The following is a 24239-nucleotide window of genomic DNA, read 5'->3' as shown; positions in this document are numbered from 1 at the left end:
ATACACGGTAGTGTATTCTTTCTCTGCCTTATCGTATCCTTCGAGAACAGAACACCTATTACACATTATTGTTGATGGGATCAAAGTCATATTTCAACTACATTTGTACATATTCATCTTACCTTCATATATGTATATGCTCGGCTTTCTTTACTGCCACTTCTCTTCGAACGCAAGTGCGGTTCCTCGTGCCAAGGAAACAATCCATACGGAAACTGGAAAAGGAAATTTTACATTTTGAAAACGGGAGTTTCGCATATTATGATAATTAAATATCAAGGCATAAAGTTACTGTTAATTTTCTTTTGTCATTTAAGGTGAACACAGACAGTTTAATATATAAAAAACAGGATATACATGTTTTCATTAATACAGCCAAAATTATCTTCAACTGCAAGTTGTGTTCTGCTCCTCCAGAATCTTTGCCACCTGATGCTTTCGAGATCTGCGTATATCGCTGTGGGAACTTATCATCCAGGCGACGTCATCCAAAGTGATAAAGCCTAAACGTTATGGGAACTTAATTCAGGGCGGGTTAGAGGAGCTAGTGCAGCAGCTATCAAAGAGGAAAACAGGGAAAATAATTTCAATAATGATCTATTGTGCTTTCTTCCGTGACCATAAGTATTTCCAAATGTCACCTTAATGTACTAAGATAATTGTCACTGGTTGGTTCATAAAACAGTGAAAAATGTATCAATAGACTCTACTGAGTTCATTTCTAATTTTGGATACTCTTCATTAGTATTGTCATTTTCAGTAGTTAATGATACTCCTGAACTGACGAGAAGTTTTAACTTCATATCATGGACTTTGCTAAATAGAGAGAGTGACGATAAAAAACCATAGAAGAAAAAGACTTTTTGGCTAAGTGTAAGAGAGGGCCGAGAGCCATAAGTTCACCACAGGTAAATGCATAATTAAATACAAAATAATAAGAATGGGTGAAATGTTGAGTGGCTTCTTGAAATTACATGACAATTTATTTCGAGTGAAGCAATCAGTGTCAGCCAAAGTTTCAAAGTAAATGAGATATGTATGTAAACAAAGTCTTTAATGAGGTCCTCCACTCAGAATGCGATTGAAAACACTTAACGAGTTAATTAATTTACTATTATCAGACAGTAGTGAACTAACTTTCATTCCGTAAAGAGGTCATTTTTCATTTGTATCGCTTGGTATCTCTGTAACAGACGTGACTACGCAAGAATGTGTGAACTGATCTAAACATGGCAATTTGTTACTTTAAGATCTTTCTTTTACACAAAGTTGTTTGCGATAGGGATTTGCTAAGAAAATATGTGCCGGAGAACACACGAAATCCAAATTTCCTTCTACTTTTTTCCACACTGTGTTAGAGTCGTGCGTATGATGTGTGGAGGAGACATGGACCTTGCCCCGTTTTACCATTGGCTGCCGTTCCTGGCAACAACCCTATGTGGAGGTATGAATTCACTGTTCTGTAGATCCGTGTAGGTTGATAGTGTGATGTACTGTACGTGAAATTTACTGTAAGAACTATACAAGTGCTCAGTCCACGAGAGTCCTCGACCTGGACGGGAATCCAACTCGAGACCCTCTGCAACGAAGGCCTCAGTGCGAACATTCAGCCAAATATCCGGAATAACGTACGAAACCGAATTTAGAACTTTATTCGCTGTATAGGCTATGTGAACGCAATTCGCGATTTCAGTATAGACTTGTTGTAATGAGTGGTATGCTTTAATGATGGCTATGCAAGTAAAATCAAAGTTCTGGAGAACTCAAGTATTGGGGTGAGCTGTAACACTAGATCTGCTGGAAATAAACTTTACTTCAGACCACTCAGCTATGCCTAGAACGTCTCTGAAAGGAAATAACCAAGCAGGTCAGGATAAAATAAAGAAACTTGAAGAGGAAGATTGTAGATCCAGCGATTTTTGAATTGTAGCAAATTAGACGAAATGTTCACGACTTTAATTTCTTGAATTACTCCACATCTTAAAATGTGCAGTTTGTGGCACACTTTTGTCAAAATTCTAAAGTTATAGTTTTTTGAGAGGTATTGCAGAACAGGTTCTATACAATAATTGTTGAGAAATTTATCACAAATAAGAAAACTAGACACTTTATGAAATAACATCTGTTCTTTGTATTTACCATTTTTGTATCTAATTAAATTAATAGAATTAGTACTGTGCGCTCATATTCACTTGCATTGTGAATCTATACATTAGTTAATTAAGTAATTTATTTATTTATTTATTTATTTATTTATTTATTTATTTATTTATTTATTTATTTATTTATTTATTTATTTATTTGACTTCAGCAGTGGGGAAGTTAGGACTCGTGACCCTCTATTACACTTAACCATGTAAATTACATGTATAAAAGAAATAATAATTTCGTGTGGCTATTTCCAGCCGAGCGCAGCCTTTGTAAGGCAGATCCTATGATGAGGGTGGGTGGCATCTGCCATTTGTAGGTAACTGCGTGTTCATTGTGGTGAAGGATAGTGTTATGTGTGGTGTGTGAGTTGCAGGGATGTTGGGGACAGCACAAACACCCAGCCCCCGGGCCATTGGAATTAACCAATTAAGGTTAAAATCCCCGACCCGGCCGGGAATCGAACCCGGGACCCTCTGAACCGAAGGCCAGTACGCTGACCATTCAGTGAACGAGTCGGATTATAAAAGAAATGTAATACTATATTATAAAATCAAAGGTAACTAAGCTAAGTAACAGATTTGGAGAACATATTATGAAGAAAGAAAGCAAAGCTCAACAAATAACATAAAATGAAAGGAAAGTCGGAGCATAAAATAAAAAAAGAAAGAGAAAAAGTCACAATGAAAAAGTAACATACAAACTCAAAAATATAAGCAATGCAACATAACACAATGTATAATAAAGTAACGAAAACACAAGTATGGCCATAAACAGTGACCCATGTACACGAATTAAAAGCTAAATATGATGTACATTTACACTACAACAATAAAAATAATAAGCTAATATTATAAGAAACAACAGTGTTCTTTAGCTATTCATATTCGGTTATTCATATTGCATACAAAAGTGAAAGCCTCCGAGATTATTGTTTGTATTTAACTACTTAATGATATGTTCATATTAATGTCCATTATCAACGTCTGTTTTTAGAAAAATGCTGCCCAGTTCTAGGGGGTGTGTAACGTAATGTTTTGCATTATCATTCAGCTTAACAAGAGCTGTCTGACTTATAATTTTCATTGATCTATGTAAAAGGGGAATACATTTTTTTTAAATAGGCGTGGATGTATGAAGATGAAAACTATTCTACGTTCATATCTCGACAAGGTCGTGCCCATGGGGTGGGGGAGGTTAGTGGTGTTCAAAACCCCTCCGAAAAGAAAGTGAACTTGACAAATCTAAACGGCATATACAAGTTTGAAATATCATACAATAAATTAGAAATATTATAAAAACAAGCATTTGCAAAATGAACAATTGAATTTAACATATAGAATATGTGCCATCTATAAAAGTTTATGTATGAACATAGTTAACAAATTTACTGAAAACATAAAGGGAAATTTTATTTTTGGTGAGATACAGATTGTTGGTTTTTTTATGTTCTTAATACATTCTGCACCATAAAAATCAATTTCAATATACATATAGAAAAATTTACCTGTTATCGAGCCACTACAAGATTTTTATTTTTTAAATGAATCAAACCTCTGAATATTTTTAATAGAGTGAAAAATATTGTTACCTCCATTTTTTAATATCACGGAAATCTTTGTGTCGCGCTGTACGCACCTGTTAAAGCATGTTCAGCCTACCAGACCGGTTTGAATTTACCTTTCTGCTTCACCGTTGAGTTGAAACAGGTACTGATGTAAAATTCTTTCGAACTTTTCTTTCTGCAAAACCTTTTAAGTTTAAAAAAAATGTTACTATACTTTTTCGGAAGTTCCCTCTCCACCAAATACTAACCACCTCCGGAAAACATTCCTGGGTACGGCTTTGTATCTTGATATCATTCATTCTACGGCTGATGTTGAGATCTCTCAGAAACTCACCTCTCCTTGCTGCCACAGCTTGGCGGTGTGTCCAAACCGGCGGGGTAGATCCAAGAACACCGCCAGACGTGTTCGGTTGTAAGGATCGCGGTCCAGATAGACATCGAAGAGAGGAGCGCCATTCACCAGTAACAGTCTCGTTACCAGTGGGGTTAAGTCTGTGGGTTCCGCAGCGCTCGGCACCAAGTAGCCTCCGAGTTCATCCAGCAGAGCGAACACTGGGGAGGAAAGAACAACATGGTAGAGTGCACGAACTTCACCAGTAATACTCTCGTTATCAGTGAGGTAAAGTTTGTGGGTCCCTCAGCGCTCGATACTAAGTAGCCTCCAAGTTCCTTCAGCAAAGTGGACCCTGGGGAGAAAAGAGGAACGTAGTACAGTGGACCAACTTCATCATTGATAGCCTTGATGCTGATCATACTAGAAAAATCCGAATCTCATTCGGCATAACGACTACTAGGTGAAAAAGGAAAACATTGTTTGAGGTATCTCGACGCTTAAAACTGAGTAGCCTCGAAATCCATCCCGAAGAATGAAGAACGAATAAAATAAACCTTGATAAATGCGTTAAGAATTACTCTAAGAATTCTTTCAGTGGGTCATACAACTAAGCTTGGTAATATTACAGTAATGAGTTTGTTGAAGTTGTGACACTTGCACGGAGAGACACTTGCACGGAGATGGAATGTGTTGACATTGCACGGAACGCCAAACTTCCAGGAAATTACTACGTATGAGTACGTCAAACAGTGACACTTGCCCGGAGGACACAGGTGGGTTGGAATTCAGGAGCAGAGGAGGGGAACATCCACCCGCTAAGATGATAGATAGATAGATAGATAGATAGATAGATAGATAGATAGATGCCTTCAGAGTTCACTGCTACAGTTGATACCTGGTAACAACTAGCGTTCCATATTGAACTGGTGATAATTGTTCTGCAGCTACGGAGTTCACTAAAACTACCAAGAGGACCATTTGTTGACTTCCAACGGACATCAGTACATTGCGAAATGTACCAATAAAGATCAACTGACTTATTGGCGGCGGTGCGTACATAGTGAAAGAAGAATAACAAGAAAAAGTAATATAGTTTTAGGCAAGGCAAGTTGTGTTTGCATTCCGGATGAAGCGGCGAATGAAGTGAGAAAAAGTGTAGTAAGCCTAAGTACAAAAAGGCTGCGAGGGAAGCAGAGAGTATGATTTCAACTATTTATACCGAAGAGGTAGGTCAATCTCTCCAATCGAGGATATGAGAAGTACTGTACGTGTCTGTTAATACCGGACTATGTGAAAATCGAGGCTCCGTGCAAGTGTCACTCCGTGGAAGTGTTCCAACCCCGAGTTTCTTATACCTCTACGTATTTGAAGGGACAAGATTCTAATCAATTGATAATATGGTTATTTTATATAAGGCTGTACTCCTGTCAAACAATTTGTGACGACAGTGTAAAGATTTATATATTTTGTACCCCAGTTAAAATGTTATTGATTTCACGTCACACTAAATATCTTTACGGTTCTGGAGACGCCGAGGTGCTAAAATGTTGTCTCGCAGGATTTCTTTTGCATGCTGGTAAATCCGACACGAGGATGGCGTATTTCAGCGTTCCGCAACCGGTGATCCGCGAACTTTTACATGTTGTATTTTTAAAAATTTTATCACGGGGTTGCTGTATTTCATACGCTCGGCCACCGGGCGAGTTGGTTGTGCGGTTAGAGGAGCGCGGCTGTGAGCTTGCATCCGAGAGATGGTTGGTTCGAATCCCACTGTCGGCAGCCCTGAAGATGGTTTTCCGTGGTTTCCCATTTTCACACCAGGCAAATGTGTGCCTTAATTAAGGCCACGGCCGCTTCCTTCCCACTCCTAGCTCTTTACTATCCCATCGTCGCCATAAGACCTATTTGTGTCGGTGCGACGTAAAGCCACTAGCAAAAAAAGAATCATTCTCGGCCGCAGCACTGATGAAGTAATACACTGTTTATTCTTTATTACATGCCTCAAAATGTTATGTATTCCAAGAGGCCTGACATTGCTCCAATTTACTTGTGCTACGTTCCTCACTTTCATCTATCCTATCCGACCTCCCTCGTTCAACTCTTGTTATTTTACGACCCCAACGTTATTGGGTTGCGAGGCTTAAAGAGTCTTTAATGTTCACGCCCTTCGTGGCCCTCGTCATTTTTTGGCCGATACGTTCATATTTCGAAGTGTCAGGTCCCTTCCATTTTTTTCTCTTGATTAATATTATATAGAAGATGGTTTTCCACTTGTACGTCATCTTAATAATCAACAATTATCACCACTTTCGTACGACATGCTTTCGTTCACTTTCGGGAAATAGCCGTTCATTTTTTCTTGTTTCTCATGCACATTTTTCCTGACGACAATCTTCATTTTCCGGGGAGTCAAATAGTCAAACGAATTTTGTCCTGTGTACTGCAGGGTAGTGGTTTTTAACGTCACACTAACTAACACACTGTAGGTTTTCGACGACGCAAGAAAGGGAAAGGGCTAGGAATGGGAAGGTAGCGGCCGTGGCCTTAATTAAGGTGCATCCCCAGTATTTGCCTGGTGTGGAAAGAGGAAACCACGGAAAACCACCTTCAGGGCTGCTGACGGTGGGATACGAACCTACCATTTTCCGAATGCAAGCTCAGAGCTACCCACCCCTAACTCTACGCTAGTCGCATTTCAGTGCCATGTCCATTTTCAGAGGTAGAATATTACTTTCCAAATCTGCAACATTTCCGTTACATTCTGTAATATGTCATCCAAGAAGAAGAAGAAAGAAGAATATTACGATAATTATATCAAAAGGAAGGAAGTTACTGAGTTGATGCAGTTCGTGTGGGGTATGGTATTTTCTGGAGCGTCCTCATTAAGATTACCTAAGTGCTTGCTGATAAATATCACTTTCCCGGAACACGTAGGAAGCCAAAGTAGATTAATAGTAAATTAATTTCGTAGTTTCATAAGCGGTATTTCATGGTAATTAAGAATCCTCTAAGAAATTAATTAAGGCAACAAAGTTTATCTAATGCAAAACGTTAAAAATATATATATATATTAAGCGAAAATATTAACTCATAGTTGAAATGCTTGTTAAGAGTCGGGCTGAGTGGCTCAGACGGTTGAGGCGGCGACCTTCTGACCCGACTTGGCAGGTTCGATTCTGACTCAGTCCGGTGATATTTGAAGGTGCTCAAATACGTCAGCCTCGTATTGGTAGATTTACTGGCATGTGAAGGAACTCCTGCGGGACTAAATTCCAGCACCTCGGCGTCTCCAAAAACCGTAGAAGTAGTTAGTGGCACGTAAACCCAATAACATTATTATTATTATTATTATTATTATTATTATTATTATTATTATTATTATTATGTTTATTGTTCTATTGTAAGGCGATGTCCTCCAATAGGAAGATTAAGAAGAAAACAGTTAATATCTTCATCGTCCATACATGCATCTATGTGAAAAATAAAATTTATTTGAATGAGAGTTTAGCTTGCGTAGATCGATGGGAAGTCCATGCACAGTCCATGGTGATGCCAGTTTGGAGTGTTAACATGGAAGGTCAGTTGGAACCTCACACTCGAATTGTGCCATGAATATCGTGATGGTAGTGATTATTGTTTTCTGTGAGATTACGTAATATTAGACGAGAGTTCAGTTTATTTTCATTTAGCAAACTTCATTGCATGTGTTGAGATTGTATTGAGGAATAGATTAAACTATTCGGACAAGTTGTTTAATTTCGATTTCACGCTTTATTGTAGGAATTTCACTTCACGTGTTAGAGTTTCAACGAGGATCAGATTTATATATCCGGACGTTGTATTAAAGTTTCGATTTCTCTTGGCGGTATGAATGATGTGGTGATAACATACAATGACTCAACGATAGATTTAGGACGCCACGTGTACTATATAACTTAAGGATGAGTAGACACAGTAACGTTGACTCAACGACAGGATTAGGGCGTCGTATGTACATAGCCAGTTCATAGGTTAGGCATTTTGCGAATCGACTTGAACGATATTAGTGTTTGCAGTAGTGGATCCGAATGTGAAAGGTATTAGCAGGTTCTTTTTAATCAATGTTTCGGCATAATCCTTACTAGCCAGAAAGATTAGCTTTGCATCAGTAGTGGCATGAATATAAGGGTTGTCCCACGTGGAAACCTGATTAATGGAGACTGATCCTTACTGCTTAGCCACGTGTGTTCAAGTTCGATGAAATTTCGTTGTGCTTGTCTTTACTTTAAGATTTATTGTTCGGGTGTCCGATATATTATGATAATGCCGTGTGTTGACACTACGAATGCGGTTTCGATTCGTCAGCTGTTAATATATTTCATTTTCATGTTTTGTTATTCACATTATTTATATGAGACGTTGATCTACCGATCACTTGTAGTTTGGTTTAATGGGACAAGTGTAGGTAGATAGATTTGTAATTGTAGTCGTAGTTATAGAAAATTGGAGAGATTTTTTTTTTTCGTTTTGCATTGCGGACTTGTATTTTAACGAATTTAACGACGTAATTGTTTCATAACCTGAAAGTTGGTTTAGTAAGAACATTTTCAAGTGATTTATCGCTTTTCTTTAACTTCAGTTTTGGCATTTCTTCTAAATGCATAATGAATTAATGTTTCCCTGCATTTCGGAGTTTTGTTCCCTCTGAACGATGTAATGTAAGATCCCATCAGATCAAGTGTTGTTGGTTCCTTTTGAACATCTGTTTGGGGTGATGCATATTCAGCATCGGAATTCCTTAAGAGTGTCACGAGATGACAATGCATGGTGGAATTTTATGTTTTGATTGTGACAATTGCTGTTAACCTGTAATGAACACCATGCTTTCAATTAATATTTCGCAACCTATCCAAAGCAACTGATAGTCGATTTGGATCGATTAAGCATCCATTCGTGGGGTGTTCCAATATCCGATAGGATAGTAGACTGGTGTATAACCTTAATTAAATGGAAATCTGGAATTCTACTTTTGAAGGTCAGATTTTCCACGGATCGTGTGAATTAACTCTCAGTTACCGTTTGGATCAATGGTGCCCAATTTTCAGGTTTTTTAAAATTCGTTTTTGGTTATCGCTGTCCACGAATTTTACACTGCATTTTCGTTCTTTGAAAGACAATAATAAACAATTTCAATAAAACAATACCACTCACGTTATGCGTTGTGACTGCGTTAAAACATGTGGTGAAAATTTTAATTGACTCTTCTTGCCCATTTCATAAATAAATAATCGTGATTTACATTGAATAAATATTTTAGTAACCACATTTTTTGCTCCTCATTTGAAGTAGTTATACTCTCCTCTGAACCGTACCGTTTGGCCAATGAAGTGACAGAAAAAAACTCGCAACGACCCCAAGATCTATGAGTACAATATTGCTCTACTGAAGCAGCCGAGGCAAACGGCCAATGATGGAACGGTAAGTTCAAGGGCTCAACTTGTCACATTTATCCGACGAAATTGATTAAAATTCAGCCGAAGATCGCCGAACAGAGGTTTGGTGTACTCTGTCATCGAAATTGAAGCTCAGACAACCTAGATGGTCTCAAAGAAACACGGTAGCTCAGGCATACAACTATTATTATTATTATTATTATTATTATTATTATTATTATTATTATTATTATTATTATTATTATTATTATTATTATTACCGAGCGAGATGGCTGTGCACTTAGTATCGAATTCGGGAGATAGTGGGTTCGAATCCCACCGTTGGCAGCCCTGAAGATGGTTTTCCGTGGTTTCCCATTTTCACGCCAGTCAAATGCTTGAGCTATACCTTAATTAACGCCATGTCCTCTACTTTCCCAATCCTAGTCCTTTCCCATCTTTCCATCACCGAAAACCTTCGATGTGTTAGTGCGACGTACTACAAGTAGCAAAAGAAATATTATTATTGTTGTTATTTGCTTATAATAATAATAATAATAATAATAATAATAATAATAATAATAATAATAATAATAATAATAATAGTAATAATTGGCTAAATGATCAGCATTGAGGCCTTTGGTTTAGAGGATTCCGGATTAGATTCCCGGCCGTGTCGAGGATTTTAATCGTGTCTGATTAATTCTTCTGACCCGGGGACTGAGGGTTTGTATTTGTCCCAACAATTTCCTCTTCGTATTCAGACAACACACCGCAGAAACACGCAATTATGATTACATCCCTCAATATAGGGTTGCGTCAGGAAGGGCATCCGGCCGTAAACCAGCGTCAATCCACATGCGCGACGCAGTTCGCACCCGCGACCCCACAGATGTGAGAAAAGCGGTAGAAGAAGAAGTTATTTGCTTACAACGATTAATTGGTTATACAGGGTAAGGAAGAGTTTTGGGAGAGTTTTAACAAAGTTTTGTTATAAAGTCAGTTGACTAGCTAATGTGATCATAAAATTATTTTCTGAGTCTTAGATTGTAATATTTTGTGCAACGTAATTAAAATGTTACTCGTGCTTTGAAAACTTGAAGACAATAGTAAATGTGTAAAGAAAACGAGCTATCTGCGAGCTTATACAGAAAGTTTACGAAACTGAGCGGGTTGGGTATGCGGATCGAGTCACGTAGCTCTGAGCCTTCATTGGGGAGATTGTGGGTTCAAATCCCATAGTCGGCAGCGCTGAAGATGATTTTCCGTGGTTTGCCATTTTCACACCAAGCAAATGCTAGGGTGTGCCTTAAATAAGGCCATGGACGCTTCTCTCCCAGTCCTAGCACTTTCCTACTTCATCATCGCCTAAAGACGTAACTGAGCCGGTGCGACGTTAAAATATTAGCAAAAGAAAGTTCTGCGTGACTGTTGCTATCGTGATTACAGCCGTAGGATATTTTGCTTTACGCGGAAACAAAAGCCCGGTGGACGTGACTTTTAGTTTCAAAAATCTCACATTCATTGCCTGGGACTCAAATCGCGTTCGCCTCGGTGAAAATCTAGTGCCACTCAGCCATCACGGCCACACGGTAATATTTTTTTACAATTTGCTGTACGTCGCACCGACATAGATAGGTCGTATGGCGACGAAGGGATGTCTAGAAGGAGGTGACTGTGGCCTTAAGTAAGGTTCAGTCCCAGCATTTTCCTGGCGTGAAAATGGGAAAATAGGGAAAAACCATTTTCAGGTCTGCGAACAGTGGGGTTCGAACCCACTATCTTCCAATTGCAAGCTCACAGCTACGTGACCCAAACCTCACAACCACTTGCAGGTTAAAAGAAGCGAAAGGAATTATCATCTGCGAGTATTCTTCAGAACAAGAAATGTCAGTGAACTGTAGTGTGAAAGAGTGCGTGTACCTCGGGCTGTGAGGTTTGTTCCAACAAGCACATCCGGACTAGTACATGCACAAATTCATAAATCATTCTATGGACTCCATATGGATGAGTTTTCGACACCTGTATGTTAAAATAGCACGATAGTATATCAAAGCATGCATTTTGACTGATATTTGTTTTAAACAAATAAACGAAGGCGTGCCCCCATGGACGGCCTTGGCCTGCCAAGATGACTCCTCTTCAGTCAGATGGCTATCAGGCATTAGAGTGCCTCATGGCCTCGGCAGTTTGGCTTTCGCGACCTGGGACGTTCACTTGTTCCTACGAATATTTAAGAAAATGATCGTGGTCAAGTTAATATTCAAGTCATTTAATAATTGTGTGTTGTATGTTGGGTATTCTGCCCGAAGGCTGGTTTGATCCTCCACAGCTCCACCAACAGCTATCACAGATAGCCTAGGTGTCACTGAAGAGACATACTAGGGAAATGAGGACTGAGGTAGTTCCCGTTGCTTTCCTCGTCGGGCCAGAAGTTGCTATTACTTATCAGTCTGCCGAATCCACTGAAATGCAGTCACCAAGTGACCCCATGAGCGATATTTTCACACCATTCGTAACAGAGTCTTGGCTGCATAAGGAATGGTATTACTAGCACCGCTCATACCTCGGTCACTTTCATATTGTCAAGGCCAAGGATGAGACTGAGACAGGTCAATGAAAGTAACAAATTTGTTCTAGGCCACACCAGAAGACATAGTGCTCCGTAAACACTACATATCGCCAGCAAAGGCATTCAATAATAGTATGGAAAGTAACAGGAAGAAACATTGATAGAAGCGTTGTGCTTATCGAAAACATGCAAGTGACTTTGGAGTTTCACACGACTGTTGATATGGGGATCATGCCTTCGGTACATCCGATTTTTACGTGGAATCCGAACTACAGCGACAACGTCGCACTTTCAAAAATCCCATATGCATTTGCCAGGATTCGAACCACACTATAACTTTATAATGTTTGTCCCACTTTCTTAGAGACCGCACTTTGTGGATTTGGCCCACTTCTCTTCTTTCTTTCTTAATCTGTTTACACTCCAGGGTCGTTTTTTTTCCTCGGACTCAGCGACGGATCCCACCTCTACTGCCTCAAGCGCAGTGTCCTAGAGCGCCAGACTTTGGGTCGGGGGATACAACTCTTGAAGGGAGGACCAGTACCTCGCCTAGGCTGCCTCACCTGCTATGCTGAACAGGGGCCTTGTAGAAGGATAGGAAGATTGGAAGGGACAGACAAGGATGAAGGAGGGAAGCGGCCGTGGCCTTACGTTAGGTACTATCCCGGCATTTGCCTGAAGGAGAAGTGGGAAACCACGGAAAACCACTTCGAGGATGGCTGAGGTGAGAGTCGAACCCACCTCTACTGAGTTGACCGCCCGAGGCTAAGTGGACCCCGTTTCAGCCCTCGTACCACTTTTCAAATTTTGTGGTAGAGCCCGGAATCGAACCCGGGCCTCCGGGTGGCAGCTAATCACGCTAACCACTACACCACAGAGGCGGACTGGCCCAGTTTTACGGAACGTTATTTTTTAGTGTCCGGCAGGTTATATAATCTCAGGACAGGTGTATTCGACATATCTCCATAGTGTGATAATGCCTTGTTAGTAATTTCTTCAGAGCTGCATAATATGCATATCATGTATCAAGTGATTTTCAGCTGTTTTGAACACTATTAACTTATGTGTACGGTATGTATATATGTATGTATGTATGTATGTATGTATGTATGTATGTATGTATGTATGTATGTATGTATGTATGTATGTATGTCGACTGTCCTGAGAATGGTTTATTGTGGTTTCTCATTTTTCTCTTCCAGGCAAATGGTGGGACGTTTCCTATTCGTGGGTCACAGCCATTTCCTCCCACCTTTACCCAATTTAATTCACCATAATTAATTTCATCTTCGTTAGCTCCTTAACTGAGGTTGACATCAGGAAGGGCATCCGGCCGTAGAGGCATGCCATGTGGTTTCATCTCACCTCGTCTCCGAACCCGTGTTGGGAGGTGGTACTGGTGGGGTAAACATACACATATAAACCTAATGGTAACCGTCATTCTGCTGTAAAATAATATTTATTTACTTAAAAGACAATAATATTTTGCTGCAGTTTTAAATCGAACGTGGTGTATTGAAGGCATCAATTGCAATGAAACTTTTCAGGTTGATCAGTTAAGACATCAGAAGGTGGCTACATCCCTGCTATTTCAAAGCAGTGATTCTGAACAGGAATTCGCCAGTTTGTGCTAATAAAAGTTTAAGTTACCAGTATGTACAATTATGTAATAGATGACCAAGATCTCATACTGCATAATATATCACCTTCTATTATAAATGATTCAGAAATATTAAAACTATTTTTTTAAAATACACATACTGTATGTGTTAGTGTCCGACTCATTGGCTGAATGACCAGCGTTGAGGCCTTCGGTCCAGAGGGTCCTAGGTTCGATTCCAGGCCGGGTCAGTGATTTTAATCCCGCCTGATTAATTATCCTGGCTCGGGGGCTGGGTGTTTGTCCCAACACTTTCCTCTTCATATTGAGACAACACACCACGCTATCAATCACCTCAGAAACACATTATAGTGATTACATCCCTCCATATATGGTTGGCGTCACGAAGGACATCCGGCCGTAAAACAGGGCCAAATCTACATGTGCGCCACAGTTCGCGCCCGCGATCGCACAGTTGTGGGAAAAGCGATAGAAGAAATTTATTATTTTTATTATTTATAAATCATTATTCGCGTTTCCGATTTGCTTTCCCTTACACGTTCATAACCTCGGTACTAAGTGAAATGGAGTAGTCTCTCCTGTGCCAACCACCCTTGTCCACAGGAATTATCATATCGGGTGTAAGCTGAGTGGTCTTTTTGAAAACCTGACTGTCTCTGCCGGGTTAGATCCCGTGATCTTAAAATGCAGAGGCCGTACTGTACCACTGATATACAGAGAGAGCTGCCCCTCCAGCAATAGAAATCTCGTTTCTAAATGTTTCAGCTTCATGACGGTGAGTCGAACCCACGGACTTCCGGGTGAACCGAGCACACCTTTGCTGCCTCGGCAGGGCATAATGTAGGACTGGAGCTGTCGACATTGTCTTGATTTGCATCCAGATTCATTAAGGCAGATGATAGCAGTTAATATTCTATACACGTTCTCTCCATAGGGCACTCAGAATTCATAATGCGCGTCAATTATGTACAGATAGCTCTACAGACTTTTCTTTGTACCACTTTGTACATATTAATTAAGCAGTTGACAAATTGTTTCTCTTTCTTTGTTACCATTCGTATTTAGACCTGGTTTTTAATGGTAAATTTGTATGGAATTCGTTTGTCTGCAGGCAGCCAATTACTTCTCTCATTCTTCACACTCTCTTTTCTATATCTTTTTCTTTTTCGAATTCTTTCAATACATAATTTCTTTAGCAGTCTCTCCTAGTGCTGCGAGAAGCAGTATATGAGGGAGGATTTTTTTGTTAGGGGTTTTAGAAAATCTTTCACTTGGGTCAGGTCGCCTTATTTCTGAGGACAAGAGACGGTGGGTAGCGATATTATATCTGTACTTCTAGTCGAGAATTTTACTCTGACATTCGAATTCTTATCCAGGCTTGGAGCGTCGATTGGATTTCCTGATCACGTTCCGATATTATTGCAATATGTTGCCTAAAAGCAAAAAAGGAAGATTTATGGTGGTCTCTGTCCCTCTGGAGGTGATTCGTAAAATTGAAACAATAATATTTCTTCAATCTTTCAGTTCGGATTTCTATCTATTGGTCATCGAAGCTATAATAAAGAGTTAGTTAGCTTTGTAATTGAACTCACATTCTGCCATTAGTTCTGGGTCTGCCTTGGAACATAACTGTGAGCATGTTTGTTTGTTTGTTTGTTTGTTTGTTTGTTTGTTTGTGTTTGTGCTCTTTCTCATTTGTGAACGTAGCCTTTTCCTTCAACGCCATTTTATTACTTTTTTTTTGGTGTGTGTGTGAGATCAGTGGAGCTTTAGAACTAGGCCGGGAGTTTAAGATCGGATGTCCTATCTGCCGGCAAGCTCTGGTCTAGTGAAAATCCTAATCGAGGTCGTCGGTTTTCGAAAACGGTATATTTGGATTGAGAGTTGAGTGAATGTAATGTGGACGTGTCCAATTGTTACCAGGCGGAAGAACGACAATCCTGCAAAAAAAATTCAGGGCAGTATCCCTGTCCTACTGTACCAAATAGAAATGTCCTTTAGGAAGGTGTTTTGTGAGATCGTTGTTCCCAAAATTAGCTCTAGTGGATACAATTGGACTTTGCTGATCTAACGCAATCAGTTAAAACTACTTCTAATTTATATCGCTAGTATTAATTCTCTCTGTGTATCAGTGGTAGAGTGTGGCATCTGGATTTCAGGATTGCGAGTTCTAACCCGGCAGAGGTAGTCGTGCTTATGAAATGTCTATTCATCATTTCATGCCGTACGATGTCGGCATGTAAACGATTTCTGGTGACACATTTGGTGTTTACCCTACAGCAATAATTAACACTCGCCTTACAGAGATTTGTTTTCCTACCATCTAATCGTGGAGAAAGGAACGCTTGATAACGTCAAATTAAAATGCCTAAACATTCCAGCTGAGACCATGTAATAATAATAATAATAATAATAATAATAATAATAATAATAATAATAATAATAATAATAATAATAATAACCTTCCTTTCTTTCTTCTTCTTAATCTGTTTACTCTCCAGGATTGGTTTTTCCTTCAGACTCAACAAGAAATTCTACCTCTACCGCCTCAAGACCAGGGTCCTGGAGCGTGAGACTTTGGGTCGGGGGATACAACTGGGGACAAGGACCAGTAACTCGCCAGGGGCCTCACCTACTATGCTGAACAGGGTCCTTGTATGCGGATGGGAAGATTGGAATGGATAGAAAAGGAAGAAGGAAGGAAGCGGTCGTGGCCTTAAGTTAGGCACCATCCCGGCATTTGCTTGGAAGAGAAAGGGAAACCACGGAAAACCACTTCGAGGATGGCCGAGGAGGGACTCGACCCCCACCACCACCACCACCACCACCACTCAGTTGACCTCAGGAAGCTGAGTGGACCCCGTGCCAGCCTTCTTACCACTTTTCAAATTTCGTGGCAGAGCCGGGAATCGAACCCGGGCCTCCGGGGCTGGAAGCTAATCACACTAACCACTACACCACAGAGGTGAAAATAATAATAATAATAATAATAATAATAATAATAATAATAATAATAATAAGCATTTGTTGTTATGAGGGAATTCAGCCGGGCTGAGTGGCTCAGACGGTTGAGGCGCTGGCCTTCTGAACCCAACTTGACTTGGCTCAGTCCGGTGGTATTTGACGGTGCTCAAATTCGTCGGCCTCGTGTCGGTAGAACTCCTGCGGGACTAAATTCCGACACATCTGCTTCTCCAAAAGCCGTAAAAGTAGTTACTGAGACGTAAAGCAAGTAAAATTAGGCATTAGGGAATACAGACATTTTAGTAACTCGGGTTATTTTTAATTATGACAGTTGGTATGGTTGTGGTATCTGTATTTGTATTACGTATCTCCTGAATATGCTCAGTGGACACAATTCTAGAATTCAGAATCTGAAACAGGACGGGGAGTCAGGCCCGAGGTAATCAACATAGAGAGTTATTTTGTGAACATTTTCAATTTCCCGAGATAAAAGGGGGAAATAACTTTATTATTGAAATGGGCTGCTAATTTCGAGAAAAATTCGTGTTTCTTAAAAAGTCGTCCCCCTGTGGGTGGGGGCGGTAGAATAACGCCCACGGTATCCCCTGCCTGTCGTAAGAGGCGACTAAAAGGGGCCTCAGGGGCTCTGAACTTTGGAGCGTGGGTTGGCGACCACGGGGCCCTGAGCTGAGTCCTGACATTGCTTCCACTTACTTGTGCCAGGCTCCTAACTTTGATCTATCCTATCCGACCTCTCTTGGTCAACTCTTGTTCTTTTCCGACCCCGACGCTCTTAGGTTTGCGAGGGCTAGGGAGTCTTTCATTTTCACGCCCGTCCTGGCCCTTTGGCCGATACCTTCATTTCTCGAAGTGTCGGATCCCTTCCATTCTTTCCCTCTGATTAGTGTTATATAGAGGATGGTTACCTAGTTGTACTTCCTCTTAAAACAATAATCACCACCACCACTCTTAAAAAGTCGCACAATGTAACTTTATATGTTAATAATTTTACCGTGCGTAAATTAGACCTATTTTACCTGTTTCTGTTAATGCCAAAGCAGTACTTAGGATGAAATCTACAAAACAGTAACACTCACATATATCTTTGGTCATCAACATTAACATGTCAAGCATATATATACAAGTGGATGTACATAAGAGAAAGCCAAGAGGCGTAACTTCGTCACTTTATGAAGACGTATCTTTCTTCGTGCAACGTCACTGCATGTTCCTAGAAAGCAAGTTAGCAATGGTGTCTAAAACGGCGCACTCACCGCCAACGTCTTGGAAGGGTGTGGCAATTCAACTGACGAGCCCGCTGTCACACCGGGGCGAAACGCTGGTAATTTAACGGTTGATAATACCTGTGAGTACTAGGGCATTGTATGTTCTAAAACACCGTGTCAGCATTTTTGTGCTGAGTCAGCAGCCGAGGTCATTCACCCCTAGTAGTGTACCTATGCGAGTTTTAACCCCGAGGTCATTGAGCCCTAGTATAGTAGTAGTACAATGGGGATTCGCTAAAGAGAGCAAGCCTAACCCCACAGTCGCCATCTTGGAGAGCCTGACCTCACTTCTACGGCCAAATGCCCTTTCCGACGTCATATTTTGCATAAGAGAGCAAGCATAACCTTACAGTCGCCACCTTGGAAAGGCCTAACATCACTTTTACGGCCAGATGCTCTTTCCAACGCCATCTTGGAGGGTCCTAACGTCACACGCCCTAGTTTTACGGCCAGATCCCCTTCCCGACGCCATCTTGGAGGGGCCTAACCTCACTTGTACGGCCAAACGCCCTTCCCGACGCCATCTTGAGTACTAGGGCAATGAGGATTCGCGGATTTGCCGACGCCATCTTGAGTTTTAGGGCAATAGGGATTCGCATAAGAGAGCATGCCTAACCTCATAGAGGGGCCTAACTACACAGGGCCCCAGTTTTACGGTCAGATGCCATTTCCATCGCCATTTTGATCCTCTCACCAGAGGGGCACATATGGCCTAACCTACTTTTATGACCAGATGCCCTTCACGACGCCGTTTTGGAGGGGCCTAACTATGCAGGACCCCAGTTCTACGGTCAGGTGACTTTTCCGTCGCCATTTTGATCCTCCCACCAGAGAGCACATATGGCCTAACTAGTTTTATGACCAGATGCCCTTCCCGACGCCATTTTGGATTGGCCTAACTGCACAGGCCCCAAGTTTTACGGTCAGATGACCTTCCTGTCGCCATTTATATCTTTCCACCAGTGAGGGCGCATATGGCTTAACCTAGTTTTATGATCAGGTGCCTTTCCCGACGCCATTTTGGGGGTCTAATTACACCGTCGCCATCTTGACCTGGTTTGACGGTCAGATTCCTTTGCCGTAACCATTTTTGATGGGCCTAACTACACCGTCGCCACCTTGGCCCAGTTTTAGAGTCAGTTGCCTTTCCCGTCGCCATTTTGAAGGCGCCGAACTACACAACCGTTATAATGGGCTCAGTTTTACGAACAAATGCCCTTCTCGTCGCCATTTTGGAAGGCCCTAACTATACAGTCGCCATCTTGGTCCCAGTTATACGGTCAGATGCCCTTTTCTCCTCACAGACGTCCTTTTTAGAGGGGCCTAACTACAGAGTCACCATCTTGGGCCCAGTTTTACGTGTAGATGACCTTCCCTCCTCACAGACGCCATTTTGGAGAGGCCTAACTACATAGTCGCCATCTTGAGGCCACTTTTACGGACAGATGCCCTTCCCTCTTTACATATACCATTTTGGAGGGGCCTAACTACACAGTCGCCATATTGGGCCCAGTTTTACGTCCAGATGCCCTTACCTCCTCCTCCTCATCTGGCCTAGTTTCCCCTTGGATTACCGACAGAGATGTGACGTAATAAGCGCGGGCTATTTAAAAATTCAGTTTTAACATGCAGTGATTTCGTCGACATGATTATGCATGTTTAGATTTGTTCGTTTTCAAGGTTACGCTATAGTAAACTCAAGCATTTATAGATGGTATAAGTGTGAATTTTTCTTTAGTCTCTGAGTTGCTGTGATATAGAGTAGAGCCCTTTATTCCATCATTAATAGTTGATGTACAAGGCTTCACAGTGAACGGCAACAAATTTGTGTTCAATGATGAGGCTGTGATGGATTGCACTGTGTTGTGGGCGCCAACACTAGTCAGTTTAGTATTTAGCCCACCTTTCTCTTACTTGCTTGTTGTTTGTTGTTTAAAGGGGCCTAACATCGGAGGTCAGATGAAGACAAAGAGCAGACACAATGGATAGAAAAATGTAGGTTTGCAGTGGGAAGAAAAAGGAATACATTATCGCTTTCTATCTACGATCATGAACGCTTATTTGTCAAGACCAGATCTTGTTTTTTAAAGGGTTGTGAAAAGAAGGAATGGTTGCGTGAGTATCTACGATAAAGGTGCGAAATTATCGACATGCATGAATTAAGACGTCCATCATTTAAAACTCTTCACAAGGAGCATAGTGGAGAAACAATTATTCAGCTTTGATTGGTTGTTTTGCAGTGCACGTCGGGGGGTGAACAGCATATGTAAATTGCAGTGTCCAAATGACGTCAATGTGAAAGAAACATTTGCAGAGTAAAGATATCATGTCATTCCTATCTGAAACAAGTGTAACGCAGTTGAAAAGCCAATTGTAATGTTTTATGCATGCAAAAAGAAACTAAACACTTTTACTGAAGAAGAGGTGAATGCATTACCAAAGGCATTTTTGGTCAATGTAGCTGCGAATGCTATAAAGATCTGGGATAAGGTACCTCGTGAGTGGACTCAAAATCTTGTTTTGTCAGAGCTTCAAACGTGCAGTTTACATCATGAACAAGTAAGTTTAGCTAGGAGACCTTCAGTGAGACAGTGCCGTACATGTCAAGTCATTAAACTGTATCACGGACCTAAAACTGACGACTTGTCTTAGCTTATAAACACTTATCATGGCTGCAAAAAGAGTAAGCAAGCTGTCGCAGAAAAGGGGGAAGAAACGTGCAGGGAGAAAGGTGAGGAAGCATGCTGGGCATGGACTCATCAATAAGGAGATATATCTTCCTTTTACGCTTTATCTTCCTAGTTACTAGTAATGTAACCCTGGAACTCGACTTAAAATCTGCTTGGCACATGGTGATCCTGGTATTAACATGTTAGATGCTATCTGCAAAGAGCATGTCATTGCTTATCGTCAAAACAATCCTGAACTAAGACGTGTAGCTGATGAAAATCTGTATCGTAAAGCTATGCGGCATGTGTCGTCACCTAATGCTGCTGTTACTGAGAAGATAGCAGCACTTATCGTTGCCGGTGCAATAAAAGGGAAACTGTTACTGGGTGGTGGCATTAAACAGCGAAGATAGTAGAAATAATATATGCAAGAAAGGACAGAACAGATTTACTTGAAGAAAGAAAAATGTATATATTCTAAAAATAAATACGAATTGTGAAACATATTGCTGGTGTTGTTTAATTTTTTAATATTAATCCTACAATAGAGCATGTCCTGAATTAACTAGTAGTGATAATGTTGACTGCAAGTTTAACCTTGTCTTATGACATAGAAGAAAGTAGAGATAGAGGTCCGAGAATAAAAGCTCAAGTTTTAAAGTACATCTTCTGTATCAATCCATGAATTGAAGTTGTTATTAAAACCAAGCCATTTGACAAACAGTTTATTTCCACAACGTCGAATAACACATTCCATTAAATAGTGATCAGGATATTTTGTTTTCTGCAGTTCTTCGATGTAGAATCCCCTTTCAGTAGCCTGTCCTGTGAGATCGCGAACTAATTGGATTAGTAAGCTTAACACTCCTCTTTTTATAAATTTCTGCGCTCCAGTTAGGGTTGTATCCTTTTGTAAAGATAGGTTTGTGTTTGCTGATGCGAACGAAATCGCCTTTTCCAAAGCGATGGCGGCGAGGATCAACGGTTTTGATTACAAGATGAATAGCATCTGAGTGTGGGATATTCTTAGTAACAAGACGTGGCTTTGTGCCAATAGTGCGATGCGGTGTATCGTTGTGGATAGACACTAGTCTATGTAGCAGTTCAGTCCAACGATAAGAACGCTGAGCTGTAAATTCTCGCCACATCAAAGTTTTTAGTGTACGATTAAAGCCTTCTAAAACACTTGCCTTGAGATTGCTGTACGTAGAGTAGTGATGAATGTAAAGTAACTTGAGTTAAGAAGAAAAATCCTTGTTGTAAAACTCTTTACCTTGATCGGTTTGAAGAAGCCTTGGGCAACGTTCCGATTATTCAACAATATGTTCAAATGCGTTTTTGACTTGAGCTGCTGTCTTAAAACGCACAGGTTGTGCAAAAGAAAACTTAGAGTACACATCGATGACAGTATGTAGATACTTAGATCCCTTATTGCTCGAGGCTTATGGAATCATTTCTACTAAGTCTGCTTGCCAGAGATCATATTTTCCGCGTGCAATAACGCGTCTGCGACAGTAGGTGCGACGTGCTGGTTTATGTAACTCGTGTGCGATGCTTATCTTTACAGGTGAGATCTTATCTTGACGTGCCATTACGGAATAATACCCGCCTGACGTAATTCTCTCTCTATTTCTAGAATTTATGATTCGTGACCTGTGTGACCAGCATCTTGCGAAGCTCTTAGAAGTTGTTATCGTTCAACAAGTAAGTTAGGGTCATTCCAGTATCTTACATCTACGTACGGCAACAAGGGATTGTAGATAACATTAAGTCCACGTGCAGTGAGTTGATGTGACGGAAACAACTTAGAAATAAACTCTCGATACTTGTGAAACTTATTTGTATTTACAGCTTCTGTTCTCTTGTAAATACGTCGTGTTGCGTCAGTAGCAAAAGGTATTGCTTCATATTTTTAAGATTTGTAAAATTATATCCTTGTCAGGTATTCGTGAGAAAAGAAGTTCTGAGAGTCCTTTAGTAGGTTTATGGGTAACAGATTTTACGATGAGTCTGTTGCGATTAATCTTTGCATTACCTATCTACCTAGGTAGAAACAGTCGTCTTCATAGCGAATACCGTAGGTTGTGTCAGTTTGTCCAGTAAAGAGTTTTCCATACAAGGAGCAAAGTGAAATCCATAGGTTTTTCGAATAAAAGTCTTAAACTGATTACGATACTCTGGCGTGATCATAACCTCAGGCAAAGAAGGTAGATCTTGTGTTGATGTAGTAGGTGTTTTAGAAATAACATCTGTAGTTAAAAACTTAACACGCTTAGATTGTGAAGTATCGTTAAGTTCTTCCTCATCCTCTTCGTCATTCCTATCCTGCTTCTCCTCTTCCTCATCCCGCTTCTCGTCTTCTTATGCTTTTCTTGTTCATGCTTCTCTTCTTCTTCATGCTTTTCTTGTTCATGCTTCTCTTTATTATAAGATGATTGCATAGAAATAAAACTTGTAGTAGACTGAGGCAATGAAGTAGAATGAAAAATTTCTTTCATTGGTGTACCTAGTTGCGTTTTCAAATATAAATCATTGTCTGCTTGAATACGTTTAAGCACTTTAAATTTTCATCAAATATTGTTTTGAGCATGGATTATATGTTTTGTAATATCTTTGCTGGATGTTGACATGATGTTGGTTATTGCATATAAAATGATCAAAACCCATGCAATATCGTCCATAATGAACATCACTTTATCGATAACTATTATTATTTATTCGTGTCGGAGGTACCAATATATACAAGAAAGAGATACTGAATATATGTACTGACTATGAAAAAATGTACATGAACAAATTAATAGTATATAGTTATAAATGAAGCATTTAAAAATTTTGCATATGAAGTATAACAAATGGAAGAACATACATAAAAATCAAAAAGGTGAAATCAAGTATTACATGAAAATATCTACACTGTATATACATTATTTACACAAGTTGTTACCAGTATTTGGCTAAATTAATGGCATTGTTTCCAGCCAGTGCCAATTCCAACCCTGTACATGTATATGGGCATAGACGACAGTGCAAGAGATGCCTAGAAGTCTGTTCATCTCCACATTCGCACAATGGGTTCCCACCATGCACGATGTCCCATTTCATAAGATTGTTCTTAGACCTTGCAACGCTGGCCCGCAGTCTGTTTAACGACTTCCATATGCACCATCCCTCTTCGTGACCAGGTGACCAGTTTCAACACGTTCCGGATGATCTGGCTACCTTTGTTTCCATAGCTTAACCCTGGCCTTTTTTGGGTCAGAATCAAGTGGAGCAGAAGACTGTAGAAAAATCTTCCTGGACTTCAGTCGAGTTGGTGGTGGCTGATGTTCATGAAGGGGATGGGCTGAGATGCTGCAAACATTTTGTCTCTCGATATTAGCGGCCACCTCACGTCTAATATCAGGTGGGGGCTATACCTGCAAGTGAATAGAACTTCTGTGTGAGTGTTGGTTTTAAACAGCCTGTGACTAGGCTGCAGGTTTCACTGAAGGCAATGTCGACTTTCTTTGCGTGAGCAGATTTGTACCACATGGGACTAGCATATTCAGCAGCAGAGTAGCAGAGTGCTAGGGCAGTTGTCCTTACTGTCTGGGGATGGGCACCCCATCCAGAAACAGTTACCTTACGCAGTAGGCAGTTTCGTGATGAAACTTTTGCCTTGAGT

At 40.5% G+C, this 24239-nt stretch overlaps 1 protein-coding gene across 1 annotated transcript in view; it reads right to left on the bottom strand.

Moving 5' to 3' along the window:
- The window catches only part of LOC136877288 (neprilysin-1-like), a 375489-nt gene that overhangs the window by 169449 nt on the left and 181801 nt on the right, over nt 1-24239 (bottom strand). Inside the window, exons 5-6 of the mRNA XM_068228470.1 lie at nt 4050-4267; nt 123-215 (exon numbers count right to left, since the gene is read on the bottom strand). Coding sequence (XP_068084571.1) covers nt 123-215; nt 4050-4267 — 311 coding nt within the window. The remainder of the gene's footprint in view (nt 1-122; nt 216-4049; nt 4268-24239) is intronic.

This window comes from Anabrus simplex, chromosome 1 (assembly GCF_040414725.1).
Source record: "Anabrus simplex isolate iqAnaSimp1 chromosome 1, ASM4041472v1, whole genome shotgun sequence".
In the NCBI taxonomy this organism is placed as follows: Eukaryota; Metazoa; Arthropoda; class Insecta; order Orthoptera; family Tettigoniidae; genus Anabrus; species Anabrus simplex.
The sequence above is the reverse complement of the archived record's forward strand: the minus strand, read 5'-3'. Positions and strand labels throughout refer to the sequence as shown.